Here is a 15,236-nt window from a genome sequence, read left to right as displayed (position 1 = left end):
GTTATAAATGTATATGAAGATGAAAAATAGTAAAACATACTTATTTAGTACATTAATATTTTTATAGTACAATTTAAAACATTAGAAACTGAGAATTGAAATGTTTTATTTCTTTATAAAAAACTTAGAATAATTTGAATAGTTCTTGCCTTCTTAGCGTATAGCTTATGATATGAAGGCAGCAACTTTTCTAACGCTTCAAAAACTATTCCTAAGTTTGCATCAGCTTTACATTTAATCCTTTTGTGCTTTCAGTATTGTGAAATAGCTCCATGTTGCTTTAATGCGAAGTTTTTTGCCAGCTTGTCACTTCCTCTAGACATCTTTATCCTTTTCATCACAGCCACTTCTTTCATTTATGTCAACAAGTTTGCCTTTCCCAAGTTCCTCTGGCTTACCTAGGGTCTCTCAAATAGTGACAGTTTCAACATTCCCACAGTCAGCTATTCTTCTCTACACTTACATTTGATTCTAACTTTACTACTGGCATTAATCACTTTTCCATTTCTTTGCTATACCTCATCTTTGTTGCCTAGTTCTGTCTTTTGATTATCCATTTTTGTAAAATGTCGTGTGACAGCCCAACTCTATGTTTTATTGTCTGTGGATGAAGTGAATAACAGGTGCACAGTCACTTTCAGACTTTGAGAGAAGTGACCTGATTGGTCACTGTTCATGATGCACGGTCTGTTGTTTATATAGTGTTCTGTGAACTGAAAAGCTGGCAGTGAAGTTTTACTTCATGCAGCTACTCACAGTTAATATAATGTGGTAAATTTGAACCATGTTGTTCAGTGACTGGTGGTGTTTAACTAAACTGTGGTAACTGAAATTTGTGCATATTGAAACCATCAAGGACCTCGATATTGAAGACCTATCAGATAGGCTGGATCACAAAAGCTGGTCCATATCCAAAGATTGCTTTCACTTTGTTTCACTCTTACCTCAGGTAGTAAGTAAGGAAAAGACATAAAATCAAAGGTACATGGAAGGCAGAGGGGCTCACTTCCCCAGATGCCCTCTTGTTCCTCAAGAAGATGTTTCTGAAGTTTGGTGGTCTCAGCAACCCACTGGGCTTTGCTGCATTAATCCTTTTGTTGGGGCTGCCATTGAGAACTAGAGGGGCAAAATAAATTACTCAAGTTTCACAGCTAGTTAATGGCTGCATAGCACTAGAGGTTAATTCTTTTGACACTTGGTTCTGGCATTTATTCTTTTACCACATTTGCTTTCTTCTGACACCTTTCAAACACGTCCTGTTCCTCCTGTGTGATGAGCTATGAGAAAATGTGGTCTTGGGAACTTTTCATTATTAGAGATGCCCTTACTCTAGTTATAATACCTCAGAGGTCAAACCAATAGGACTTTTCATTTCTCTTACTTCTAGTAGGGACAGGACCAATCTTGTACTTATGTAGCTTTTTGAACAGGGGAGCTCTCAGCCAGAATGTGTACATCAGTTAACATTGCAAGATGAAAAATCCTTTAAGCTTCTCCTTAAATTTTAGCACAACACACTTCTGATATCAGATGCAGCCCCCAAACTGCTTTATGTTTTCTCTGACATAATGAAGCCCTTGGCCATCACTGCTGATTTGAAAATCAAAGCCTTCTGGTCTCTAATGGAATGTTTATAAAAATACTCCATTTTGAAATTTGCGCAGGAAAAGGAAGTATGGTAAATGATATTAGAAATCCCTCTGGCTTGCCTTGGCATTGATTCATTTAATGTTATGTAGTCTGGAAATATCTGGAATTAGTGTGAATAAGAGAGTATTAATACCCAAAGTTAAATAAGCTCTTATCCTCATTGTTTTCATCCCTGGAAGTATAGCATCAGGTGTGCATCTCTAATTGTTATTTCTATATGATCAAGTAAATTGTCTCTTGCCAAATTTAATATTGGTATCTAGGGTAAGCTAAACATAATGTCAGAAGTCTCATCTGTTTGCATTCTCTTGCTAAGGTGAAAGTTTTTTGGATGGAGTAGAGTGTAGAACAGCAAGCCTGTACAATAAAAAGAACTATACTGTGTATGTATGTCATTCTCTGTTGCTTTCCCTGGTGTCAGTGAAAAAAAGAAAATAAGCAGTCAAACGTACGAAACTCAAACGTATGAAACATTTAGTTTAGTAATATAGTGACTCACAATACTCACATGTGAAAGAGGCCCAAGGACCTTTGGATTATCCTGTGGTGTTGGCTCTGTCTTGATGTAAGGCATTGATGTATCTTAAAGTAAGAAAATAACATCTATTCAAAAAATATTTAATGAGAAACTACTGTGTACTGTGAATTGTTCTAGGGAGCTAGCCATAATTCCTGCTTTCCTGGAGCTTATACCCTTATACTCTAATGGGGAAGAGAGAGACAGAAAACAGATAAGCTACATGGACTGATAAATTAATTGATCAGTTCATTGGGTTTCACTATATATTTCTTTTAGTTTGCCCACCAGCACAGTTCCCTTATTAGAATGGTAAAAAGGTCTGAGTATTTGAAGTGTTATAGACTTGCAGAGTATTGAAATAGAACTTAAGGGAACTGAGGGCATTGACCTTTTAGAAAACAGCCGGCTCCATCAGTGACTCCTCCTTGCTTGTCCCTCTCATATGTGCTTAGTTGCTGGCCTCTGTTGTTAGTTCTCATGGCACTTCAGCTTTCTCTCTGAAGTAATACAAAAAATATACTTAGGCTATCATTTTGACTTCAGCTCAGAACATTTGTTAACTAACTTCTTTTAAAAACATAATAATAAAAAAAATTAGGGGCAAATATAGCATCATAAAATGACATTATGTCTGAAATTCGAGACTAAAATCTAGAATAAGAAGCTGCTAATATTTTGGGAAGCATTCCTTATTTGTCACTACTTCTTATGTAGGCCTTTGAGTTCCCAAGGACATCCTTTGGTAACAGCTGACTTACTATCTAGTAGCATTATTTGATTTTAAACCATTTGATTTTATTTTTCATCTGAGGATAGTTTTATTATAAAAATTGAACTTAAGAAAAAGCAAATTTTGTCTTGGCAAGCAAATTTAAGGTTGTCACTTTTGCTGTTTGCATGCTACATAGTTTTTTTCCATTTAAAAATATGTGGGTTGTTTGATTATGCCAGAGTAGTTACAGTCAAGAACCCACACATACTTATTTTTTACTTTATTTTTTACTTTTTGGCCACACTGCACAGTATGTGGGGTCTTAGTTCCCTGACCAGGGACTGAACCCGAACCCCCTGCACTGGAAGTGGGGAGTGTTAACCGCTGGACTGCCAGGGAAGTCCCAAGAACTCACAGATATTTTTGCTGAATGAACTTTTAAAGATCTTTGTCCACTTTTTAAAATTCTCTTGCAGAAACTACCACTCTGTCAAATACTACATTTACAATACAAAACATTTTTCTTTGGTGAAAAAGGAAAAACTCCCATCATTCATTTAACCAAATACTCATAGTAGTAAACTTTGTCTTTAAAACAAGGAGGCTTGTTACTGAAGTTGCTTTTGTTTTTGTTATACCTCTGGTGTTTGCTTTGATTTTTAGAGGTTGAAGGGAGTGTGCTCTTTCTGGGAGATCAGTTCATTGCAGTGAATAGGTCAGTATTTGGCAACATGTCTTTTCAGGCCCTTTCTAACCCTGAGATTTTATGAATCTATATTTACCTTTGTCCCTGCTTTTTTCCTTTAGTGACAAGAGCAGGAATCATGTAGGGGAGAGCTGGAGAGTGAACTGGGCTACAGTTTAGGAGGAGGTGATGGGCGTTGAGTGAGAGTCATACAACATATAGTTGTTGACGCAAAGAGGTACAGTTACTGTTGGCTCCTTCTCCATTTTAATTTTTTAATACTCAGTACATTTTCTTAATTGTAATTATTCTTTTGTAATTAGGGAAAAAAGAAAAAGCTAAACCCGTAGATTAAAAGTTTTTAGAAGTCACCTTCTCAAGTACCTTGCTCAAAACAGACAATCCCTGAATTCTTCAAGATGGGCCTATATTTAAGTCATCAAAAAGATGATTAAGAAGAAGCTTTTTAAAAGAACTTTTGTGGAGAGAAGTTATTTTTCATGGGGTTAGAATGTAAGACTTATGTTTTCTGACTCATAAGAAGCAGTTTCCTGAAAGGTGAAATTTCCTTTGGTAGTCAGATCAGATAGAACTTACGATAGATACTTCATGTCCCTTGGAGCTGGGACAGTCTTATTGATCCTTTTATCATCAGCTCCAAATATACCATGAGCCATACTAGGTACTCAAAACTTGTTTTCTTAGCTGAACCCCAGTACCCATTCTTAAGGGAATAGTGGAAACAAGATAATCCCAAGTGAGAGGAGTGAATTTTTGTTGTGTTCTTTTTCATCTATTCTTCAAAATGTCCCTTTTCAGAAAATGTGAAAATGTTTTTATGTGTAATACATTGGAAGCACAAGCATTGACTTTGTACCTCAAAGTTGGAAGAAATGAAATTGATATCCCACACAGTTGTGAAATGCCAAAAATAAATAGAGCTGAAATGAATTAAAGGCCAGTATTCAGAAAGGCCAAGTAAAAACTTCAGATCAAGGGTAGCTATAATTGAAAGGGTCCAAATAAGTATTTAAACCCTCTCCTGCTGGAACTGCTAAGATTTCTGAATTTCAAATTGGCATTTTATGTTTGACAAGGTGACATTGTATAAGGAATGTATTGTAAAACAGTGCTGTATGATAGGAAAATGATTGAATGTGAATATTTCAAGATGTGGACCACTGTTCAAATGTTATCATAAATCTTTGCCATTGTTTTAGGGTATAACTCTTCATGCATATATGAGCTGAATTGATAGCGCCAGCTCATAGGAGGGAAATTATCAGCGAGTTTCTGCCTCGCTGCTACTACTAGTGTGATTTGACCACGGAAGTATCCTATTAGGTCTTTGCCGTTATTATCATATGCTCATTAGTACATAAATGGGGAAACCCTCTTTTGAAGGTACTACATCTGTCATTGCTCTTATCCTGTTCGTTGAGTGGTCTGAAGTGTCACTGTTATGTGAAATTAGAATGGGCGGAGACAGTTTGCACTCTTAGAAAAGGAAAGAAAAAATCTTGAACTGTAAGGTTAACGATCCTTCTATTCTTTGTAGGTTTGGAAGGTTTACAGTAGCTGCTCTTCAGTCCAAAGTAGAACAGTATGAACGTGAAACCAGTCGCCTCAAGAAAGCCCTGGAACGAAGTGATAAATACATAGAGGAACTAGAATCTCAAATTACACAGCTAAAAAATTCAAGTGATGAGAAGGAAGCTATGAATTCCATTTGCCAGAGAGCACTTTCCACAGATGGCAAGGGGAGCAAAGGCACCGAGGAGGATATGGCATCCAAGAATCAAGGTGATGGTGCCAGAAAGCAGCTTGGCTCATCAACCTTGAATTCACACCTGGCAAAACCTTCTAGCAGTTCTGTCAGACAGGAAAGCACCAGCAAAACAGAACCAAATTGTTCTAAGAACAAAGACTTATATCACAAACGGGTGGAAATAATGTTAGATGTGACAGATACAAGTATGGATACTTATTTGGAAAGAGAATGGGGTAATAAGCCAAGTGATTGTGTATCCTACAAGGACGAAGAACTCTATGATCTTCCAGCTCCGTGTACTCCTTTGTCCCTTAGTTGCCTTCAGCTCAATACGCCAGAAAATAGAGAGAGCTCTGTGGTCAAAGCAGGAGGTTCCAGAAAGCACTCAAACCATCTGAGAAAATTGGTGTTTGATGATTTTTGTGATTCTCCGAATGTTTGTAATAAAGATTCTTCAGAAGATGATAGAAGTGAAAGTGAAAAGAAATCAGAATGTTTTACTTCCCCAAAGACGGGGTTTTGGGATTGTTGTTCCACGAGCTATGCCCCCAGCTTGGATTTTGAAAGCTCAGAGGAGAACACGATAGCAAATTGTGTTGGAGAAATGTCTTCAAAATTGAGTGAGAAATCAGGTTCATGTTTATCCAAGAGGTTGAATTCTCTCCGCTCCTTTGAAATGAATCGGACAAGAACATCCAGCGAAGCATCGATGGATGCAGCTTACCTTGACAAAATCTCAGAGCTGGATTCAATGATGTCAGAGTCAGACAACAGCAAGAGCCCTTGTAATAACGGTTTTAAGTCATCGGATTTGGATGGCTTAGCAAAGTCATCTCAATGCAGTGAATTCCTTGAGGAACCAGATAAGCTGGAAGAAAGAACTAAACCAAACCTTTCTAAAGGTTCTCTAACTACTGATCAGTTAGAAAATGGAAATGAATGGAAACCCAATTCTTTTTTTCTCCTCTCTCCATCGGACCAGGAAATGAATGAAGAGTTTTCACTCCATCCCAGTTCTAACCCAGGAACCAATGAAATCAAACCACCAAGCTGTTTGTTTCAGACTGAGTTTTCCCAGGGTGTTTTGTTAAGCAGTTCACACAGGCTGTTTGAAGATCAAAGGTTTGGGTCATCTTTGTTTAAGATGTCCTCAGAGATGCATGGTCTTCATAACCACCTTCAGTCTCCTTGGTCTGCTTCCTTTGTGCCCGAAAAGAGGAATAAAAATGTGAATCAATCAACAAAAAGAAAAATCCAGAGCAGCCTTTCCAATGCCAGCCCATCAAAAGCAACTAAAAGTTGACTCATTAGAAAGGTGTCATTTATGTTTTTGTCCTGAGAGGAATGTAAGATTTTAAAGTTAGTTTTTCCCCTCATAAAAGCTCTATACCATTTTGAATTGATAATCTTTTGTCAGGTGTCAAGTCAGAATGGTGGATTAGCCTGTACCCAGGACACTTTTGTTCACTTTGAAGAGTTTAGTCTTTTTCATTTTCATTTGGGGATCTTTTTGACCAGAAAAGGTAGGGTGAGAGTTTCTTTTTAATGAATATTATACGTATCTGGTTTGGGTATATTTTGTTTTCTTGACTCTTGATTTAACTATTCACGTACAATGGCCTGTTAGTAAGCCTCAGTTATCTTCAGAACTTGGATTTTTAAAATAAAACTTTTGGTGTTGGCCACATACTGCTCATAAGACACTTGAGTTTCTTTAAAGCTTTTCCTAGGGTGGAAATTATTTTGCCTGCCCCTTTTTATTTATGTTTAGTGATAGCCTAACTTTTATTCAAGGCCATGATGGAGAAACAGCACTCGAACCTTAGGCCAATACTCATCTACCTTGATGTATATGTTTGCATTTTTAACATTGTGTTCTGTCCAGTTTTTGTGAAAATGTGTTGCTAGTATGAAAGAATACATTTTCTATATGAAAATACTTGTTTTATGTCAGGTAGCTTTCATTCACTTATCTTTTTGTGTGTGTTGAAAATCAGAAATTGAGCCTACTTTAGCAAGAAGTCATGGAACAGTTGTGTTTGGAGGAGCCTAAACATGGTAGCTTCATCGTTTCAGATATACAGGTGCAGAAGCACTCATTGCCAAGTTCTTGATCCACTTATGTCCCAGGGGAACTTTCTTTGGAGTGGTAAAGTTCTTGTTTGCATGTTACTGTTCTTCATGGAAACTGTATGCATGGTAGCATTCTTGCTTGCACTGTTTTCCTTAAGAAAAAGAAGTTTCAGTTGGCTAAAAGATGATCTTTTATGTAGGCCCCAAAAAACTTTTTCATGAAGAGTGTAAAGGGGGTGAGAATAGGTGAGCTAAGCACAATTTTTAATTTAGATTCTGAAAAGGTATATTATTCTAAACATGTTTGGTATGCCCATATAGGCCTTTAAAAATGGTTTTTGTGTTAATGACTTGTTTATCTAATGTGCACTGAACGTTTTACATTAATACTGTACTGTTTTACAGTAATACTGCATGCTTTTCTATGTGAATTGAATAAAGGATGTCATAAGCACTGTAATCCTCGATGTTGTCTCATGTTGAATTAGCCTATAAAGACCAGTAAAACTTACCATTTTTTATTGATCTTTTAATATTTATGGCCATGATGGTGGACTATGGCCTGTGGTCCAAATTCTGGCCTGTACCTGTTTTTGTGAAAGGCCTGTAAACCAAAAATGGTTTATAGATTTTTAACGGCTTTTAAAAATCCAAAGAATATTTCACAACACAGGAAAATGATATGAAATTCAAATTTCAGTGCTTTTAAATAAAGTCTTATTAGAACACGGCTGCACTTACTTGTTTACATTTTATCTAGGACTGCTTTTGCACTGAAACAGCAGAGTTGAATAGTCTTAACAGACACCATATGGCCCACAAAGCCTAAAATATTTACTGTTTGGCCTTTTACAGAAAAATTTGCTGACCTCTGTTATAATAGACTCAGGATTCAACAAAACCATAAAAGTATAAAAAGTCACTTTTGTGATTTGGAGAATGACTTCTCCTTTTAGAAGTAATAAGAGCCTTCTCCCCACAAAAAGGCTTAATATAAAGCGTAATTTTTGTTCTATCATTTTTTTCCAATAAGTATTTATGCATTACTTTGTCTTTATGATAATGTTTAAGCTAATGGATACTTTCAGAGATATTACAGTTTAAATCTCTTTGACAATGTGGATATGCATTTGAAATTCTATTAAATGTAGAAATCTAACATTTTTCTGAATACAGTAAATTTTGGGGTAAACCTCACTCTAATTCTGTCTGTAACTTTTTTTACTATGAGTGTGTTAGTTTTTAATACAAACTGACACTGTGCCATGGAAATGCAGAGTGTGTAACCTGATTTACTAGTGCCTAACTGGCTGAGGGTGTCTCTATTGGGCCAGAGTATTTCCCAGCTGCTTCAGAAACACTGCTCCATTCTCTCCAAAACAATATTTCATATATTATATTAAATTAAAATAACTGACATTCCTCAGTTGAAGGAAATAATCTGTGCAGGATCTGATTTTAATGACACATTCTCATTTGTACTCCTAATCTCTTTACCATAATCTGAAATGTCATGACAAATATGGTGATCTCATTTTAAAATATATCTATTATATATACACACCCTAAAGCAAGACATACTTTTTTCTTGAAACCAAGTACTTTGCTAACCTGTATCTCATGTAATCTTCTTTTCAAACTCTGTGAGCCAAGAATTAATTTTCCCCAGTTTACAAATAAGTGAGTTGAGAATTAGTTGTCACACAGCTAGAATAGGATTAGAACCCTGTCTTGGAGCTGGGCCTCTGACTCCAGACCTTGTACTCTTCCTCCCTCATGCATGGGATGCATGGGAGTTCACATTTATAGGCCAAAGGATGAATGGGTTTGAAGTTTCCAAGGATTCTTTTTCAAATAGTATTTTGGAAGTATTAGCATGTTTCTTTTCAAGTAGCATTTAATTTCTGACTGTGTCCTCGATCTAAGTCTACTACTAAGTGGAAGCTCAGTGATGGGAGTTGTGTGTGGGCCACTTTTAAGTTTATAAAGATTCACATTAACTCTGACATTTAGATGAATTTCAAAATAGCACTAAGGCTATGTTAGAAAAAGATATGCTAGTGATAAAGGGAAAAGACACATCAGTTCATGTCTTTATAAAAACAGTATCTTTTGACTGCTCATCTTTTTAAAATGCTATGGCTAAGAGAATGTGACATGATGTTAGATATTATTTTGACATGACCTTTAGTGTTTATCTTTTAATTTTTAAAATCTTCATCCCATACAAAATGACAAGTCTTTTTCCTGTTCTAATGGATCAACTGAGACTTAAACTGAAAATGTCAGACCTGAAGATATATAGCCCCTTCATTTCAAATCTCTCTGTTTTCTTATAAGTTCGTCTGTATTTACTCTGGTTTGAAACCTCTAAAGGTACCACTGAACAGGGGAAGAGCTTCGGTCTTGATTCTTAAGATGTTTCAGGAACCTGTTTCTATAAACTTGAATGGTTTTCAATTCAAAGTGTAACACATGCACTAGACTTTTTCCCCCCTCACTTTTGTACCTGTGAATGATATTTGTAGAGAACAGTTTAGTTTCATGGAGTGTGGCCTATTTAGAAGGGTTTCCCAAGGCCTCATAAGAAGGTCTTTCATTCCTATTCGCGGGAGTCCTACAACAGTCTTTGCCTATCATGATGTAACCCGATCCTTTTAATAACACTTGGCAGAGAGAAAACCTTTTAAGCAGTGATCTCAGAGTGCATAGCGAACATTTATTGCCTAATTCTCGGAACCCCACTCTGAGGGAGGAAGCTGCAGCTTTCTTTTAAGAACCCATCTGAAGCTTAGGCTTGGATGATCTTCAGTTTGACATGACAGAGGCAGCCTAGAATAAGTTCGATTGAAGCTCCATTTCTTGAATCAAGGTAGATTTCTAGGTCTGCTGTGTCTTAACAGGGAGCAGACCCCCTCTAATAAATGTTAGTTGCATTAACCAAGTAAGTGTGTAGAAGTGTTCGCTTAGTGTGACACATAATTTGGGGCTGTGAACATCCAGTACCCTTGGGCAAAGATTTGACTTAGGCATTTACTGAGACTTTCTGTGAGGAAGGAGGACCTAGTTCTGGACCATTTTAATTCTTCTAACACTGGTGAGTAGAAAAGTGTCTGTATTGGGGATAGCGTGGAGCAGAAAGGAAACCAGGCTGCTTCACGGAAGTGCTATTTGTATTGGGTCTTTAAGGATGAATAAGAGTTTGATGTGGAAGAGGACATCTCTTCTGCGCCTGTGTCCGCTCTCCTTCAAGGGGTTGCCTATTCATCAGATGTCTCAGAAGAGGCGCTGAAGGAACCATTCCCTAACATCAGGGCTCCTGATTGAAAAGGTTTCCCGATTGCCCCAGCCTGAGCTGGCAAGTTTGGCTTTGGTCCGCCTCCTCTCTCTGAGAATCCCCTGAGACTCTAGGCTCAGCTTCGCCGCCAGGACCGGCGGCCTGCTGGCGAGACTGTGATTCCCAGAAGGCTAGAAGGCTCAGGAGGTGGCAGGGCTGGCCCATCCTCTGTCCATTAAGCCGAGGCTTGGCGCTCCGAGGACCGGAAGGCGCGACCTCGCTTCACTTACTGGGTCGTCTTTGTGCTGGGGGTGGGGAGGTGAGGTCTGGCCCTCCCGCCTCGGCTACGATCCCGCTTACCTTCCTCTGATTCCGGCGAGCTCCTCCTTCCCGGATTCTCGAAGCCAGTGCCGCTCCCCCTTCTCCCGGGAGGACAGATCTGCCGGTGCCCCTCTGGTCGGAGTTCCCCGCGTTCTTGAGGGCGCTCTCAGCGGCTCCCGCCAGGGCCCCGCCCAAAGAAAGGGCCAGCTCTGCGGTTTCCTTTCGTTTTATTACGACTCGCGAAACCTGGCGATTAAGACGCGAAACCAACAAAGAGTTTTCTTTCCACCTTAACCTTGCACACAATCCTTTAACAAATTAATTAATCCTAATGAATTAACACTTCATTTATTTAAACGCGCTACAGTCCATGAATTAAATTTTCATGCAGTGATTAAAGGCTGTTAAAATATGCATGATTTCGTTAAAATTTTATAATAAATCAGGGCAATGTGTTACATGACAAGGCAACTATTTCCCAGTGCCTCGCAAGGGGCTTTGATTTGTGCAGGCGGCCGGGAGGAGGGGCGGCTGGCGGCGGCGCCTGCGAGCTTCGGAGCCGGGCGACAGGACCCAGCTCCGCACTTCGGCGTGTGGACTCGAGGCTTCGCGCTTTCCTCGGGGCGTCTGGACCCTCCTGGGGATCCCGCTCCTGCAGGCCGAGCCGAGCCTGCGGAGGGCGACGGGCGCTCGCCTCTCGCTTCCCGGAACTGCGCTCGCGGGGGCCTAGGGGTCCTCTGCGGTCCTTGTGCGCCAGCGGAGCTGCCTCCCACCAACGCGCGCGTGTGGCCGGGTGGGAGCGGCGGGCCCGCGGCTCTCCGGGGAGAGGAAGGCGACACAACTTCCATCTGGTCGCGTGGGGTCAGGGGCGGGCGTGTCTGTTGTAGAGTTGGTTTGTTCGTTGTTGTTCGTAACCAGGAGACCTCGAAGCCCCTTCTCTGACCAGCGCGTTCTCCCTTTCTGGAAGGGGCCTGGGCGGGGCGGGAGCAGCTCTGATTCCCTTGGGACCTAAACCACAGGGGCCCGGGGCCAAGCGTAGCGGTCCAGCATTGTCACTTGGACAGTGAAACTTGTTCTGGCAACTAGCGGGCGAGGGAGGCCGTGCCCCTGTTAGGACGGAGACGTAGTCCTACATCATCCCTAGGGCTTTCACAAGGTAGGTGGGTTTAAGTCCACCGAGGGGTTAGGGTGGAGATTATATATATATATATATATATATATATATATATATATATATATATATATATATATATATATAATGTATTAATATATAATATATATTAATATTATATATATCTATACACACACATACACACACACCCCTAGATCTCTACAGATGTAACGCCAAGAGAGATAATGACCGGCAGTGAACTTTATTGCCGCATCATTCGGATCCCAAGTGTGTGTATCAGGGACATCTCGGAGTGGGGTGCTCGACATCCAGGAAAATGTTCCCAACGGAAGTGGCATTTGAATTAAACGGCTAGAAGAACGAAAACACTGGGTTTTCCAGCGGTTACTCGAGAACCTCCTCCGCAGGTCCCAGCTGGGAGCCTCACAGGAGCTGATCACCACCGGCCTCAGTAACTCACCCGCCCCGGCCTTGGAGACAAGCGGCCGCGGGTGCGGGGAGAGCCGGGTGGAAAGGAAGGACTGGCCTGTGGGAAATCTCCCAGCTCTCGCCAACGAGAGCGTGGCTGTGAACTCGCGCCTTGGGCTGAGCGGTGGCACAGGGCAGGGCGACCTCCCAGGACGGCCTTGCGGGCTGGGCGGGCGAGGAGCCCAGTGCCTACACCGCGGGAGGGGCGGGGCCGGAATGCACAAGGGTCAGCGCTTAGAGAGACCCAGGAGCAGAGCTGCCCAGGTTTGACGCTGGCAAGACCGCCAGGAGGGGAAGCGAAAGCGCGGCACTAGCCCCTCCTCTGTCCCACCCTTCGGGCAGAGGGTGTCTGAGCGGAAGGGAGCCGGACCTCCCAAGTGCCGCCCCTCTTCCGAGAACCGACACTCCCCCCAGCCCCCCTCCCAATTCTAGGCCTCTAATCCTCTGCTGGCCAGTTCATTCCCACCGCTTAAAAGAACCCAAGCGGCCTCGGAAGCCGGCCGACTCGAGGCTCTGGCGACTTCCCCCGCGCAGGGCGCTGGCTGCGCGGTGAACCGGCCGAGTTTCTGGGCGGCAGCCGGGAGGAAACGAGGCGGCCCGCATCTGCGAGGAGCAGAGCTCCGTCTTTGGCCGCCCGGGTTTGCATGTTGTTCCAGATCCCCGCGTTTGGGCAAGAACGTGAGGCCCGATCCCCGTCTCTTGTACGCGCACAATCTCCACTCACTTCAGTGCACATTCCTCAGGACCACCGCTCCCCCCTCCCCCGCCCCCCGGCGTCCCCAAATGCGGATAAATAAATCGGGTTCAAGCCCAGAGGTGGGGCTGGGGAGAGGGAGGCGTGCAGGCAGGGGCTGCTGAGTCCAGAGCTAACTTTGCCCGCGCCGCTTCGGAAGAAGAAAGGCTGCCCAGCCAGTGGCAGCTGTGGAGGGGGCGGGGTGCTTAAAGGCGAGCAGCAGTCACCCCCAGCCGGTCCCGCCCTTGTGCTGCGCCTCTCCCGCGGGTCTTGGCTCCAGCCTACCAACGTCTGCTCCCTAAGCCCGGGAAAGAGGCGAAAGGAAATGTGAAGTGGGGCCTGCCAACGAAGGAGGAGAAAATTAATTAATGAGGGAAAGAAATGTGTTTCTGATCCAGATGATAGACTCCCTATCCCTGGGGGCGGAAATTCCTTGGAAATCAATAGCTGTGCATTCATTATCTCCCTCTTGATAAAATGCAAAGCTATGAGATCGGGTGAGGCGGGAATCTGTGTTGGTCATTAAACAGGAAGGAAAAAGAAAAAAAGAAAAAATCAAACCCCAACTTGCCCAGGATTCTGTGCCAAGGCTCAGACCCCACATGGGCATCACTAGCTCTGGCAGGGGCCATCTAGTTACTGCACTTGCCAAACCCAGAAAACAAAGCAGTGACATTGATGGACTGAGCCCCAGTCCACCACCCTTCCCTTTCACTGCCCTGGGCAGATCTACCACCTTGTCCCACTCTTTAGCCTGGGGCTGAGGCCCAGCAGGGATGTGACAGGATAATTCTCCAAGCATCATCCCCTACCCCACCCGGTATTTCTATACAATTCCCTCATCGCACCTGTCACACCTGTACCACAAAAACACCCCCTTCACCTGTAGCTACCCCACTCTCATAGACTGTCACCACCCGAAGGCAGATGCCTGTATTTTATACCTCATTTTATCTCCAGTGTCTTGCCCTGGCCCAGACTGGTGCTCAGCAAGCATTTGAGGAAGGAAGGTAGGGTAGAAAGTAAATGAGGGAAGGATGAGATAAATGACTTTGGAAAAATTGCTGGCTGGAATCAAGATAGACAGCTCTGCGTGGGAACAGCACGCCCTTCTGTTCCAATCTGCATCTCCTTTTCAGGCAGAGAGGAGACCCCTTCGGTGATCTTCCTGCTTGCCCCCCACTCCCCATTGGTCCTGGCTTGCAGAACTCTCTTTGTTTTTCTCCGAGCCCTCGCCGTCTGCCTTCTCTTCCTTCCTACACACGTGTATTGTTCTATGGGGTATTTTCACTCTGTGACAAGCACCCTTCCTAAGTGCCAGGGTGGACACAGATGTGCCCTAAATGGGCTTCCAATCCATTAGTGGGGTGAGGGGGGTAGTGAGATGGGAATTGTACCCAGGGCCCTATTTCTAGCCCTGGGGGAAAGTGAGACATTCTGAGCAAAGGTCTGAGCCCGCCCTAAGCTGGGCAGGGACTCTGGTTGTCCAAAAAGAAGTGAACTAGGAGAGGAGTCTGGACAAGGTGGTGAAGTCTTGACCTCAGGCCAGGGACCTCCCCGCTGGGTTAATTGGCGCTCTCTCAGTGTTGGAGGGTAAACCGAGATGGGCTTCGGGTACTCAGGGGCTCACCTCTCTCTCTCTCTCAGAGTCCATCTGGCCCCCAAACTGTGCCATTTGCGTTTGTTTCCCTTGCACTCTTTGGGGTCCCTAAAAGCCAGCGTTTCCCTGGGGGGAGGGGGAGACAGGATCTAGGCGCTCATCCTCTGCGGGGCCCTTTCTTCCCCCCCACCCCGACCCGCCGACCCCCTAACGCAGGCGAGCTCAGGGAACCGCCGCGGTGGGTGTCAGGAAGGATTAAGTTAAGCCTGGACACCCGGTGCGAAGACTACCGTA

General features: G+C 42.9%; 1 protein-coding gene across 1 annotated transcript in view; it reads left to right on the top strand.

Moving 5' to 3' along the window:
• The window catches only part of OBI1 (ORC ubiquitin ligase 1), a 44,893-nt gene extending 37,047 nt beyond the window's left edge, over window positions 1–7,846 (top strand). Inside the window, exon 6 of the mRNA XM_060080225.1 lies at window positions 5,126–7,846. Coding sequence (XP_059936208.1) covers window positions 5,126–6,641 — 1,516 coding nt within the window. The 3' untranslated portion in view covers window positions 6,642–7,846. The remainder of the gene's footprint in view (window positions 1–5,125) is intronic.
• The last annotated feature ends 7,390 nt before the right edge of the window (window positions 7,847–15,236 follow it).

Source organism: Mesoplodon densirostris, chromosome 17 (genome assembly GCF_025265405.1).
Source record: "Mesoplodon densirostris isolate mMesDen1 chromosome 17, mMesDen1 primary haplotype, whole genome shotgun sequence".
Classification (NCBI taxonomy): domain Eukaryota; kingdom Metazoa; phylum Chordata; class Mammalia; order Artiodactyla; family Ziphiidae; genus Mesoplodon; species Mesoplodon densirostris.
The sequence above is the reverse complement of the archived record's forward strand: the minus strand, read 5'-3'. Positions and strand labels throughout refer to the sequence as shown.